The sequence below is a fragment of the Pteronotus mesoamericanus genome, unplaced genomic scaffold (genome assembly GCF_021234165.1).
Source record: "Pteronotus mesoamericanus isolate MK-2021 breed Mesoamerican mustached bat unplaced genomic scaffold, CSHL_Meso_final scaffold_174, whole genome shotgun sequence".
In the NCBI taxonomy this organism is placed as follows: Eukaryota; Metazoa; Chordata; class Mammalia; order Chiroptera; family Mormoopidae; genus Pteronotus; species Pteronotus mesoamericanus.
In genome coordinates, this window is record NW_026555309.1 from 18,204,795 (window position 1) to 18,220,615 (window position 15,821).

The window sequence follows — 15,821 nt, forward strand, 5'->3', positions numbered from 1 at the left end:
GATATGATTTGTTCCCACTAATGTAAGCTGACTTATAATGATCCAGGTCTCCTTTCCTAAAGAACTCACAGATGTTCTGGTTCCACCACTTGCTATGAAATCTTCAACAAGTCATTTATCATTTCCAAGTCTCAGTTTCCTTAGTGGTAAATGGTAGTGACAATCCTACTTCACAGGGTCCCTGTGAGAAGTCAATAAAGTACGTACGGAAAGTCCTGAGCACAGTGTTTGACCCATACTAGACTCTCAGTTACTGACAGTTAATAACCTAAAAAGTTCACCTTTTTTCTCTTTTCTTAAAAAAAAGTAAAATAAAATTTAATTTACTCTTTCATGCTTCCATGTCACTTTCCCTATTTTCTCAAAGAGATACCAAATTTCACATATAATAGCTGTCTCACCTGCAACTTATCACAATATACATTATTGATCATACTCCTAGTCAGGAGATAACAGATCAGCTGACCGCTCCCTTACTGTTTCCTCATCTTGCCATTCAAACCACTCATTTACACTTGTGCTACGCTGTTCATTTTAGAGACGGTTATTCTCCACATAATCCCCTCTGGCTATCCTTCTGAATAAAGAGAGATGAAGCAAGGTCTTGGCAGGGAAAGGTTGAAGCAAGAGTTTGCCTTGGGAAGGAAAACAACAGAGCTGTTCAATGGTTCAGCATCTCCAGTCCCAGGAAGATCAGGCCTCCCGCACTGCGTGGGAAGTAAGGCTGGGCTCTCCAGATGCTCCAGCTTTCCAAGTTTTTCGAAGGACAAACTAAGAGAGTATGCAGGTAAAGATTAATCTTTATTGATTACCTACTGTATTTAAAGCACTCTACTAAGTGTTTTACGTATTTACCTAAATTAATCCACACTTTCATATGCAGACAAATATACATCACTAAAGCTCAGAAAAGATTAAGTAACACAATTAAAAATGGTCTGACTTTAAATCCCATGCCCATTACGCTACACTGCACCATTTGTTCAGAAAACATTTAATGTACTCTTACTACTGTGCTAGGTATTGTGTTAAGCCAAAGATTTTCTATGTTTTTCATCTCATGGCACACATAAACAAATTACTAAATATCGGTGGCACACCAAAACATGTATTTTTTGCTGACCTGACAAAAAAGTAGGTATAATTTTGATTGACTTACAAAAATCAAAGTGACTTAAAAAAAAAATCTTTGTGAAACTATTTTTGAGACTTTATAATAAAAATAATACCTAAATTATTTAAAACAATTTTTATTTATTATTTTCCTCTAACTTATTTGCATTTAATATTTAATGAGATACCTGAGCTTGATGCTGTTTTAGGATGTCTTTTGTGTGAGGCCAAATTTTGGACACACATGCTCTTAAATCTTCTTTTAGAGTTTCCAGCCATGAAATTTTTTTTTGTTCTATTTTTGTTCTTAGTATTATTCATTGCAGAAATGCTTGATTTTCACAAATATGACATGGAGAAAGGAAGCAATGCTTCTCTTGCTCTTTTTCATAATACTGGGAATTTCACTTTTAAGAGATAACCAAAATGAAGTAGTATCTGTTGTTGATGTTTACATTTAATTCTCTGTCACTTCTTATCTCTGTTAATGCGTCCTCTTTGGTAATCTTTAAATTTGCCAATTTGCATGCAATTAAGACAAATAGATCTCTTATAAAATCTAAGGATGATATGTCAGGTGAGGGAAAGTATTTTTCTTTCAAGATCTCCACCAAGTAATCTTAATATTTGTAAAACTGGATTCCCATCCAGTCTGCACCTTTCCATTAGCTCTAACATTTCTACTGCATTTTCTCTTCTAATTATTTCTCCTCAAAGTGTTGGTTTTTCTTTGAAAGTGTTCATTTTGTCAGTGCAAGTAAGAATATTTTCACAATCTCCTTGCACACTCTTAGTGTGTTCAAAGACTGAAACAAGTCAGCAAGAAATGCAACCTTATTGAACCAAAGCTCATCAATGACAAAGTCAGCTAACTCAGATTGTTGAGTTGTCAAAAAAGTTAGAACTTCCCTTTTAGTTCATAAAATCTTGATAGAACCAGACCACAGAATAACCACCTAACTTTTGTATGTAATAACAACTGTGTATGAGAAGCTTCCACTGAGGAACATAGTGTTGCAAACAATCTTGATTGTAAAGGCCTGCTTTTTTATATAGTTGACAATTGTGACAGTCACATCTAGTACTTTGTAGAGAAAACAATGAGTAAAAATAATTCTAGGATTCTTTTTTGTGCCAGTGTAACAAATCCTTTTATACTTCCTGACACAAAGCAGGCACTGTGTGTACAAATACTGACACAGGACTCCTAAGGCAAGTTATAACAATTAAAGTAATTATCGACAACATCAAAAATACCTTGGCCCTTCCTTGTTTCTGGGAGTGGTTGAGAAAATAAAAAATGTAATCTCTTCTTTATAAATAAATCTATTGAATGCTAGAAGTTGAGCTTTGCCAGTGACATCAGTTGATTCATTCAGTTGAATAGCAAACATATCTACTTTTTCGATGTGAAATATCACTTGCAACTCAACATCTTGGGACTAATCCTGAATTTGCTGACAAATGATATTATCTGACATTGGAATTTTTAAAACCTCCTTTCATATTCTTCAGCAAACATGGTTTTTATAAATTTATAGCATGTGTGTAAAATTACAGATTCTGCAATTACATGAGAGTCCATTTTTAGCAACAATTTCTGTGATAGTGTGACTTGCTTCTTGAGCTTTTTCTGACACCATTAAAAATTCAGTTCATCTTTTTGCTTGATTAGTCTTACCCAGTACAAGTCTTTTAAAATACTTCACCGACTTTTCGTACAAGTGAGAATATTTAGATTGCAAATGTCTTTTTTAATTTACTTGGAGCCAAAGCTTGGTTTGCTAATTTTTCACCACACACTATGTATGTGGAACATGGTAGATTTTCTTCACTGGACATAAAGCCAGATGACAAATACTCTTTGTCGTAATGGCAAACAATAGTTTTTAATTTAACTTTAGGAGAACCAGTGCCAATGAAGGTAATGCATGAGGTACCAGCTGCTGATGTGCTGGGTAAAGCAGCACTCGATGTATTCACATCACTTTTTCACTGTCTTCTTTCACTTTTTAATTAGAAATTTGCCTGTGTTAAATGGAATGCTACTGCCTAAAAATAAAACAATAACTCTTACGAGCTAAAAGGAAATGTGGGTATTACTTGAAATTATTTGAGAACACACTTGTCAGAAGTTTAAAACTCAACCACTGACAGGAAATAAATCTTACACAATTTACACTTTTTCACCATCCGTAAGTTTCTATGCATACAGACTGAAAACCTAGGATACACAGTAAGTCTTGGCGCTGATAACACTGCATGTCTGGAAAAACTCACGGCATGTGGGGGTGCCCAGCCAGCCAATGGCTGGGCCCTCTCTAGGGACTTTCGGACGACAGCTCAGACCTGGGGAGAGGAAAGAGCCCTGGCTGCGTGTCCAGGTGGCCACAATGTCTCTTTTAGACAGAGAACGGAGCTGAGCCATAAAATGTGTCATTTATAATCGAAAAAAAAGGAAAGAATTCTGCGGCACATCAGTTGAAAATATGTGTATTAGGCACTGAGAATACAGTGGGGAATAAACAGATAATCACATAGAAAGAGGCATTTATAATAAAGAGTGACAACTGCTATTCAGAATAAAAGCTTGAAGTGCGACAGTTGCCTGCTGGACTGGCACCCATCCTCATCCAGGCGAGCAGAGGAAGCAAACCTCTTAACTGAACCTGAGAAGACAAATATAAATTAGCTAAGGAAGCAGGAATCTAAACAGAGGGAGTTATTGGACAGTCCAAAACAGAGGGATTTGGGCAGTATAAAAGCCCAAGGGTAAGGGTGAGTATTTTAAGAGCTGAGGAACTTGAAGAAGGAATAGTGAGACCTGAGAACAGAAAGGTAAGCAGAGACCAGAGAATGTACTGCCTTCTATTCCACGTTGGGCTCCATATTGAGAGCAATGGGGAGTCACTGGAAGGCCAAAAGCAAAGAGAGAGATGATGAGAACTGTGTGCACGGCAGGGGACCAAGACTGGAGGCAGGGCATCAATTAGGAAGGAGGAGACAATGTTGATTCAACGAGGGGGTGAGGGAAGAGAGAAGTTAAGGACAACTCTAATTTCCCTATTTTGCTCCAAATTCCATGTTTAAAACACCTACACAGCTTCTCTAATTCTCACATAACATTTAATTTTTTTCTGGAAGTAGGAAACAAGGTCATCCACTGAAACTGAGGGAGAGGTGACAGGAAAAGATTTAGTGGAGGTCTAAAGTAGCCACTTTGTAGAATGAGAAATTGCTGAGCAGAGAAACACAGGCCTACAGGAGAGTTTTGAGTGCCCAAATGGGGCAGCAGGCATGAACTGGTGGTCCTTCTCTACACATATGTGAGACTATCTCCATCAGCACTCAGCAGCCACAGTGAAGATGCTGAGAAGATGGGCAAACAGATTGATCCGTAGTCATATTTTGTCAGGAGAGGGAAAAAAGAAGGCCAATACAGTGGGGGAGGTAAGGATATAAGAAAGGAGCTAACGCCAAAAAACATGGCTTCTAATCTGACTGGAGAGTGTGGCTCATCTGAAACCAAAAAAAGATAGTTCCTCTCAGGACAATCAGAGCTACCAAACCAGCCACAGCTCCGTAAGGCCAGAAAAATGTACCACAGAGACAGAGCTGAGCAGATCTGAGCTGAACAAGGTAAAAGGCCCCAGTCTTCTCTTTGACAAAACAATTGCTCTTCCAGAGTCACCCACAAAGAAGTAACCTCCAGTACCTCATCAATTTGATGACAATGGATCCCTTGACCTGGTCCTAATCTACTTCCTTTCAGGAGAAAAACTCTTAAGTGTTGATTTACTTAATGACAATCAACCTACTTATACCCACTGTCAACCATTCACAATTCCAACTGACATACACCGATCTGGATAAAGTAGAGATCCATGTGTAAATATTTGCTGTTGCTATACTGTGAAAGATCATGGCTAGACAGCTGAATTCTGGCCATGGATGGATAACAAGGAGCTTGAGAGAGACGTGAATGGAAAGAATATAAGGAATGGGAAGGGAAAAAGTAATGCTACCACTGCTAAAACCAGACTGGAGAGTTCTTCTTGGGACATGTCCTCAGGGCCCATGCCATCTTTTGAACATTAAATTTAAAAAATTTTTGTCACTGTCTTTTGAAATATTTTTAGTAATTTTGTTTCCTAGAGTCAAATTAACATGATTTCAGAAAGAAGGAAAACAGGTTTGTAATTTCTTTATAGAAAACAGTAGAAAAGAATATGTAAACAATTTATATTGACAAGAATATCAAATCAGGCAATGCATCTGAAACTCCAATTGAAAAGGTGATGGAAATCAGAATCCTCAACATAAAATATAATATTCTAGATACTTTTAAAAATTAAGAATAATATATTGCTACAGTCTTTCTGGGGAACAAAAGCACTAAAGATACATTAGTAAATGAGGTTCTGACTGATGTGACATAACATGAGAGCTCATGCCAACCAATCTAAGAAGTTTTAGACAGAAGATTTAGATCACAAGGGAAAACAAAAAGTACGTGGTTTCAGGAAAAGTAAGTCCAGCCTCAGTAACTTCTTCATATTTTCTGCTATTGCTATTCTACCAAATCATCATCTCTGGGGGTTACATTAACATCATTTGATTGGATTTTTGGGAACATTACAGAATGATGTCTAAATTGCAGAAACTTAAAATACATGCAAAGTTGGCTCATGGGATTTAAAACTTACAGAAGCACAAAGAACAACTGCAACTACATTAACCACTTAGCTGATCAACTTAAATATGGACATTTAATAAAATCTCAATAATATGATCAAACAAGAACATAGTGAAATAAAATTTCAATAGTATGATTTTCAAAAAATTCATACTTAGGGCATAAAATTATAACATATAGTGAATGATTTCTGTGGCTGTCAAAGGTAGAACTAACCACACAAAATACGTGGAAATCTGTGATGTAATTTTAATGTCTGATAAATTGTCATCGCATATCTCTTCCTTGAAATATAACAATCTAACATGAATTGGAGTCCATAAAGACTCATTATATGCTGATGCTCAATTACATGATTACATGAAGAAGTTGTTTATGTAGTTTCTAGAGAGCTCAGAAGCTCACTAGAGAAGTCAAGGGACTTCTAAACAGTCTGCTAAGAATCATAAAGTTCGACTGAAAAAATTATATCACCTTGTGGGAAAACGATGTAACTGTCTTATTATAGGGCCTTCTTATCTACAGGGCACATGACTTGTACCACAATACTAGCTGGCTTAGGAGGCCACAAGACCATCCAATGCAAGTAGGCAAGCATGTTAGGGATGCAGAAAGCCTATCCTAGTCAGAAGCCTGGCTGGAAACCAGGAAATCCAAGTCTTAGGCTGCTTTACAGAGCAAAGTCTCAGCAGAAGGACCAATTGTGGATATAGAAATATCCATTACCTCCCACCTCCCAAGGGTTAACTATATATGGCAATCCATCTGCATTTTGGGTTTCATGATCCTTCCTTTCAAAAATACACAACCATAATGGGCTGTATGCTAGGAAATGGGAAGAATGCAACAGCAGTGAGCCAAATGACTTAATGCTCTGGTAGTAAGAGATATCAAGCAGTCTAACAAATAGAATAGAAAAAAAGACATAGGCAAACAAACAAACACACACACACACACAGAAAAACAAACAGAAACCCCAGGAATATCAGAGAAAGAATTCCTACAATACCATTTTACAATGCCAGCAAACTGTTAACTTTCTAGGCTCTACAAGGCAAAAAGCCATGCATCATGCTTCTGTGCCACTGAGCAGCAGTCCTACGTAGCGGAAAACTGCCTAGTGCTTAGACTTTGACATTAACCACATATGACTAGCGTGGTGGGAGAAGGGAAAGGTCAGCAGGCATGAAGAGGTAATTAATCTGTTTTTGCCTATAACTGATATCACAATGTCCTGCATTGTTAACTGCAATCTCAGAAAGATTGTGTGTGTGTGTGTGTGTGTGTGTGTGTGTGTGTGTGTGTATGCTAGTCTGTGAGACTATCTCTATCTCCATCACTCTGTAAGCAAGGGACATCAGAGAGAATGTCTTTATTGTCATTCTCTGCAGCAGCCCTGGCACCATGCCTCACACATGACAGGCAGTAGTAAATATGCACTTAAAGGAATTTTATGCATGAGTATCCCTGTCTCTTGATCTTTACTTCTAAAGTTCCCTTTTGTCCCGCCTCAGCCCTTATTTTGTCTCACTTACACCCCTGTGTCACTGTGGTCTAAGTGATAATTTAGACAACATGAAATAATATTATGTTGTATTTACTGGAACAGAATTTTAGGTTTACTTTTTTATTGAAAAAGTCAATGTTAGAAACACTATCTTTTTATCTGTAAAATATTTGACAAATTAAATTATGGGTTAGTATCCTTCATCACAAAGAGTTCCATAACCCTAAGTTAGAGATGGGTTGCTTTCTGCTATATTAAAGTTTTTTTTTAAATTTATTTGTGTCATAGTCTTTTTATGGTTAAACAAAGCAAAGAAACAACAATTTCCACAGCTGGCTATAAAAAGTAATATAGAACTATCCTAGTTTCTATGGAAGTATACTTTCAAAATAGAAAATTAACATTCAGTGGGGAAAAGCCACATACTTTTCATAGTTCCATCTTCTTCTTCTTCATCCTCACTGTTTATAACCATGGTGCCCAAGTCAGATTCTAACATCGTGCTGTTATGTTCGATCATCGTCTGGGCCCCTTCACTCATCGTGCTTGTGGCCCGCATTGTGCCCACGCTTTCCGAACTAGTCTTCACCATGGTGTGGGAATCCAGTTCATCTTCGTCCTGCAAGCAAAACACTGCAATGAAGGAAGACTTTCCTGAAACAGCTTAATTCTTAACCATCAGACTAGCATATGAGGAGGGACCCAAAAAACCCCACTTATTTATAAAAAAAAGTGTGTATTTATTCTTACATGTTTAAATCTCAGTCACCTTCAAAGTACTCCATTTGATATAATATGCCTACAGAGACATTTTTTCCACTGCTCAAAACAGTTTTTAAACTTATCAATTTTAATGCCTTTTAGTGCTTCTGCCATTTTTTGTTTCACCTCTTCCATATTGGCAACACATTTCTCGTTGAGGATATTTTTCATCCAGGGAAAACAAAAGTCGCTTAGGTCAAGATCAGGTGACTAGGGAGGGTGGGGCACGGGGTCATGCCGTTTCTGGTCAAAAACTGCCGAACACTCAGCGCGGTGTGGGCAGGTGCGCTGGTAAATCACCTGTCATGCAATGGGCAGGCGCCTTGGGTCTTCCAAAAAAATTCACTGAAAGGGAACGCAGCCTCTCACAGCACCAGCTGGTGCACTGATACAGAGGGGTTGCGAGGACCCTTACCTCATGGGGGAAGCTTGCATTACAAGGGGCCTGCCCTCCAGAAGACAATTCTGGTTTTGGGGGAATCCCACCTCATATTATTTATTTTATTATATTTTTAATAATGAAAAATATTACTACACCATTAACTTTAATATAAGGATACACATACAAATGCTATCGTTAGAGCCAAATTATCCAAAATAACCTAAAGCTTTAGGTAATTAAAGTTAAAGCAACAGGAATTGATGAAATAGAAGGCCGCTAGCAATTTTTAAAATAAGGATTAAGATAGATAAATTATCAACAAATGCAAAATGAGACTGTGGTGTCAAACAAATAAAAGAGAGGACATTAAAGATAGAATATGTTGACACTATTACAACAGCCAATAATAAAGTATATAACCTTATACAAAGTCCATTAGCTTTTATTTAAAATGTGATAGACATAAAATTTAACACTTTAACCATTTTTCAGTATATAGTTCTGTGAAATTGAGCACACTCAGTGTTGAGCAAGCATCACCTACACCCATTCCACTGCACCCAGAACTATTTCATCATCCCAAACAGAAACCCTGTACCCTTTAAAAAATTACTCCTCAGTCCTCCCTTGTCCTAATACCTGGTAACTTCTACTTTCTCTCACTATGCATTTGCCTATTCTAGGTACCTATATGATTCTATAAGTAGAATCATACAACGTATGGCCTTTTGTGTCTGACTTATTTCACTTAGCATAATGTTTTCAAGGCTCATCCATGTTGTAGCAGGTATTAGCATTTCTTTCCTTTTCAAGACTGAATATTATTATATTGTATATATTTACACTACATTTTGTTAATCCATTCATTTTTTGACAAATATTAGGTTGTCTACATCTTTAAGTTAGTGTAAATAATCTGTTATTATTATTGTTATTATAATGCTGTTATTAACACTGGTGTACAAGTATCTGTTTGAGTCCCTGCTTTTAATTCTTTTGGGTATTCATCTAGAATTACAATTCTGTACCACACAGTTATTCTATTTTTAATTTTTTGAGGAATTGCCAAATTGTTTTCCACAGTGGCTACCCCATTTAACACTTCTACCGCCAGTGCACAGTGTTCCTATTTCTCCACATCCTTGTCAACACGTATTATATTGTTTTTCAAATAACAGCCATCCTAATGGATATGAGGGTTATTTGCATTTCCCTAATGACAAGTGATGTTGAGCACCTTCTTGTATAGAGAAGTATCTATTCAAATCCTTCGCCCATTTTTGATATAGGTTGTTGTCATTGTTAAGTTGCAGGAGTTCATTATATAGTCTGGATATTATCTTGCAAGTATTCCCATTTTATGGGTTTCTTTTCACTCTCTTGATAGTTTCTTTGATACATAAAAGTTTTTAATTTTGATGAAATCCAATTTATCTGTTTTTCTTGTTCTGCTTACACTTTTCTTGTCATATCCTAGCCATTAGCTTTTACATGTAAATTCATAGAAGAATCAAATCAGTAATATAAATATGATCAAAAGATGGTCTTTAGAATGTTCACCAAAAGATAAACTAAAATGCGGCAAAAAAATAAACTAACAAATTCTGTTTGAGAGACCAAACAATCCACTATTTTGAATAGTTTGATTGGGAACTGAAATTCATTTGTATGTATTCCACTTTAAGTCAGATAAGCACAACCTAGTCTGACAGAGTTCAAAATGCAAATATGGAGAATGGGAACAACCACGTTGCTCCTAGCTATTTGATAGTGCTCCTCTTCTTAATCCTATATGATAAATTCAGCATTATATCTCAAAGTCTTTTGCTCTTCTTTCATGAGCCTCTCTCTCTTTTAGAAAGAAGACTTCTTCATTCTTTATGCTTTCGACTATCTAACATGTTAAGGACTCCCAAATCCTGAAATATTCTTGACTCTACTATTTAAATACTCAATGCTGTTTAAAACTCAACATTCTCAAATCAAGTATCATTTCATCCATCCCTTTAAACCTTCCTGTTTATCTCCATCCACAACCACCACCACACAAAGACTAGTAATCTCCATTAACTATCTAAGAGAAAAATGTTCAATGTTGTCTTAGGTTTATTCTCTTGTATCTCCTATATGTAGTCAACAAATTCATCTTTAAAAAATTTCTTTCTCAGTTCCATCACTTCTTTTTCAATTCACCTTGCCACTCAGTAAATTCCTCATTTCCTCATGCCTGGCTCACTGCTGGTAAAGCTTCCTGACTGCATACAGAGTGTCTCCCACCTTGACCTTCTAGAATCAGAATCAGACAGATGTTAGTTCAAATCCTGGCTCCAATTACTTACTAGGTATAATACTTTTTAGGCAATCTATTTAAACTCCCTGAAATTTAGTTTCTTTCACTGCTGTTACCATGATTAAGTGAGAAAAGGTATATGAAATGCCTGCATACTACTAGGACATGGTAGTTTCAGGTCTACTTCAAAGTACACATACTACACCAATCTTTTTGAAAACTATTTGTATCATAATATATCCTTCCACTGAAGAACCTTCAATACTCCCAGTTCTTGCCTGCATTAAAAGCTAAACATTTCTTACTAGATTTTATTGGCCTCCAAGTTATTTTATCTGGCAAATCCTATTTTCCCATTGTTCATATACCTTTCAATATAGTTAAGCTGACCTTAACTGAGTCTCTAGCTACAAAAAACCCACATCATTCTATGCTCATTAAGTCTTCCTCTTTGCTCATGTCTTCTTCTCTACCCAGAATGCTCTTTCTTCTAAATTTGTTTTAATTAAATCTATCTAGTCCCAAGTCAAGTATATAAGGCCTGTCCAGAAAATATCCAGCCATGGTCTATGAAAAAGAAAGACGTTTATTGAAGAACATACAAGAAACACTGTACCTCAGTCCCCTTCAAGGTAGACCTCACACAGTTCTCCCAATTGCCATCAGCTGCCCTGTCATATTTCCCTGAATCTCATCAAGGGTCTGAAATCTCTTCCCTTTCAAAGATGATTTTAGTTTTGGGAAAAGCCAGAAGTTGCAGGGCACCAAATCTGGGCTGTAGGGGGGCTGAGTCATCTGCGTGATTTGATGTTTCACCAAAAAACTCTGCATGAGACATGATGCATGAGCGGGCGCGTTGTTGTGATGAAGCTGCCAATCACCAGCTGCCCATAGCTGCGGCCTTCTGAATCATCCAAATATATAGTTTCCACTGAGGAATGTTCAAGCTTAACAAAAAATTTGATGCAGATTCATTGCTCTACTTGCTCAGTCATTTTGAATGCAACAGCCACACAATACACATGCTTACTCAATGGTGTCTACCACCCCCACTGACCAGTACAGTGAAGTTGTCATTGTTCACGCATGTGCACTCCAGTCCGCTTTCCTTGACTGCCAGGTTATATCAATGTCGTACAAACTGTTCTCATTATATTAACAGTGGTTGAACTTTTTCCAGACAGACCTCATATATTACCTTCATGGCTAATTCAGTTTTTATTAATTGTCCTCTTTTTCATTTTTAAACTTCTGTATAATCTATAATCTGCACTACACACTTTTGCATTTAAGTTTATGATCTCATATTGCAACTGTTTTGTAAAATCTTTTATAAATGCAATTACCTTATGGATAAGAATGCCTTCCAGCACTTCTGAATCTACTGAACGTGTTTTATTCAGTATCCCATTATACATTAAGCATTCATTATGTATTTACTTTTTTACAGAATTATACAATCAGGGACCTTTAATTATTCAAACCCTAATTTTTTTTTCTGAAAAAAACTGAGGCCCCCATAAAGTAAGAGACTTTCTCAAGGTTACACGCCTACTTAAAAGTAGAGCTGGAAAAACAAAACAAAAAACTGTACAACTGGGACTGAGAAACTTTATTTCATAGTCCATTATCCAACTAAACACATGTACTTACTTACATTTAAATTTTGACCTACTTGAATGCTTAAGTTAGAGGTTCAGGCGTACAATTTTAACAGCTTATGTCACCAGCTCCTACTCCCAGAGTCCCATACAAATTATTAAGTCCATCCTAATCAAAGCCACTATCTTCTCTCACTTGGCCTATTAAAACAGCCTCCGAACAGTTTTCACTGCTTCCAACTCTTGCCCCCTTTAGTCTCTCACACAAAAGGCAGATTGGTCCTTTCAAAAGACAAATCACATCATGTTACTCTCCTGCTCATAACCTTACACTTGGCCTCCCATCACACTTAGAATAAAATCCAAAATTGTTATCATGGCCAAATGTGATCTGGCCCAGTAATATCTGCCAATCCCATCTCCTATCACATTCCTTCTCACTCATCAAGTTCCAGCCATGCTGGCCTCCTTTGCTGTTTCTTGAGCATTATAAGCATGTTCCTCCCTCAAGCTTTTAAATTGGCTAATCTCTCAGCCTGGAATACCCTTCCATCAGCTTGATCCTTTACTTAAATCAAGCGTCTCCTTAGATGTCACCTCCTTAGTAAAGCTGTTTCTGACCACCAATCTAAAACTGAAGTCTCCATCATTCTTTTACCCTTCTGTATTCTTCATAGCCTGTACCCAGCCTTCTCTACTACTAGAAGTAAGTTTAATAATGGCAGAAGACTTCTTTTTCACTGATGAATCCACACTATATAGAACACCTGGCACATAGTAGGTACTTGACAAAAATTTATTTAATGAATGAATCAATTTATGTTTTCACTTATTAATTCACTCAATGAGCATGTACTGTACATTTACATGTTAAGTAATGAACCAGGCATTGAGATACAAAGATGAATCAGAAACAGTTTTGCTCATTTTGTTTTTCTAAGAAGTTTGAGGTCTAAGAGAAACTGACTGACATGTGAACTGTATAGGGTATTCTGTTAAGTGCTGTAAGAAAAGTGCTAGCAAGTATAATAGAGTACCAGGAGTGGAACCTCTGGCTCTGCCTTGAACAAGTGAAGAAGGCATTACAGAGGAGGTTAACCTTAAGCTAGGTCTTGAATGGTGAATGGACAAGATACGTAACATATATACATAAATTTGGGAGGGTTCTCTATAGTACAGCTTCTTTGTGCTAAAGAACTTACACTGGACATCCCTTCTCAGCTCAGAAACGAGAGACTAAATTAGGTGTCATACTTTTATATTGCCATAGCTCTTGTGCTTATGCTGACCATACACTTAGGACACAACGCTATCCCTTTAGTCTCTAAAAACCTATATGGGCAGTAACCAGACTTTGTTAACAGTTATATTCTTGGTATCCATACAAAGCCTTGCTCTCATTATATCATCTATTAAATGAATGTTAGAGCCCTCAGTATGAGGTATCCCCAAAGCACAGAACTAAGGACAATGTCATCTAAGGTTCTAGTGTAGAACTTTATTTAAACCAACCTATTTTAAAGTTTAGAATGCCTACTGAATAAACTTTGGGAGGAAAATAATGCTATTAACTATAATTACAATTAATCATTCACCTAATATTGAGTAAAAATAGTTGTCATTAATGAGTATAAGCACTCTGCCAAGGATTTATTGTAGGCTATCCCCATTTTATCCTTTTACTAATCCTTTTTACTATCCTTTTACTAATCCATAATGGAGATATTGTGATCTCCATTGTACAAATGATACATCTTAAATTCAAATGGGTTTAATAATTTGTCCAAGGTCATACAACAAATAACTGGAGTACAGGGATTCTAACTGGGTCATTCTAATTCTAAAGCCTAAGATCTAACTTCCAATTGAATGAGGCTTTTAAATTACCTATGACATTTCTCAAGTCCAATTTAATTTATATTACAGATTAGCTAGAGCATGTTTCATTTTGTTAAGTTAAAGGATGAAGAAACTGACATACATAAATAAGCTGATTTGTACTTGGTCAAAGAGTTAATTTTAATAAATGATGGGATTTATTCTTTCCAGTAGATCCCACTGAAGAGGAAGGGGGAGAGGGAAGTTGGTTTTCTATCAGTTCTTTTTAAAAATCTACTGCTGGTTTAATGTTTAATATCTTATTTTATCGTGGTTACAACCAGTTTATTCCCAAAACACTAAATCTATTTTTATATGTGTGAGTCATTGCCTTTCATCCTTGTAAGATTCAGTGCTGTGACCATTAAACTTAACAAGAAACATAACATCTGGTTGGTGTGAAATAATACTTTTAGTCATCCATATTCTATGTTAGAGTTGGATCTACAAAGGGATAATGAAACCTATACCTCTGGATCACACGATTGGTTTAGATTATCTATAAAATTATAAAAATATTGAATCAAGTTTGGAAGGGATCACTTTTACTGTTTATTATTTTCACTTAGATAGTCACTTTGCTAAAGGATGCTAATCTAGTTTACAAACTGTCAGTAAAAAAAAAAAAAAAGCAATGAAAAAGTAGTGAGCACTCAATTTCCTAATGAGAGGATGGCACCCAAACAGTAATTAATGAAGTATAGATGGAATGAGAACTAGTTTGTATGAAATTAGAAAACTCATTTGGTGATGTTATTAAAAACTTCTTAACAACACTTTGTACTTTTCAGAAATCATTAACTCTGAAAATCTTGATATTTTACATTATTGTTAAAATTTCATTTGCTACTTTTTACATTTTTATAATAAAACAGAAATTTACAATGTTTTTCTAAACCTATACTTCATTGTACTCTGTTATTCCTCACCGGAGAAAAGCAGAAGAAAAACATGTTGATACTTTATAGAAAAAGGTCTGCAGAACAGATGCTTCCCACTGCAGAAAGCAGCCAATTCCAGTAAGGAATACAATAGCATTTTCAATCAGTGGTCATCATTTGCCAGGAATGCAAAACAGAGTACTGATGATAATCCAGGTTATGAATCATAAAATCCACATGGAATACAAATATTTGAAAACATTATTAGGAAATCCTACTCCATTGCTAAGACAGATTTATACTCATAATAGTCTGAGAAATAATCACAGATTTGTATTAGGTATCTTTACATTTGCAATACCTACTTCCTTAAAATACTGGCAGCTACTATTTGTCTAATTTTAAGGATAGTTACACAAATATTTTAGAAAACATTTGCCATTTGAGGTTGTTCAACTATTCCTTAAATAGTTTGTTCAACTATTCCTTAAATGGTTACCTTTCTAATTGGAAATATTCAAATTATTTTATTTCTCTTCTTGAAATATTAAATGTACTTCTATTGCTAATACAATTACATAACAGCACATTATCAGTAGAGAGCAGTGATTTTTTTCAGCCAGCATGCCACAAGAATTTTTAAAACATGCAATACCTGACATTTAGTCAGGGGCACTGACCTCTTTTTCCTTAGACTGCCAAATATAAATA

At 36.1% G+C, this 15,821-nt stretch overlaps 1 protein-coding gene across 1 annotated transcript in view; it reads right to left on the reverse strand.

Annotated features, from left to right (window-relative positions):
• STK3 (serine/threonine kinase 3) overlaps positions 1-15,821 on the reverse strand; it is a 243,918-nt gene that overhangs the window by 69,429 nt on the left and 158,668 nt on the right. The window contains exon 9 of the mRNA XM_054590312.1: positions 7,743-7,935. Coding sequence (XP_054446287.1) covers positions 7,743-7,935 — 193 coding nt within the window. The remainder of the gene's footprint in view (positions 1-7,742; positions 7,936-15,821) is intronic.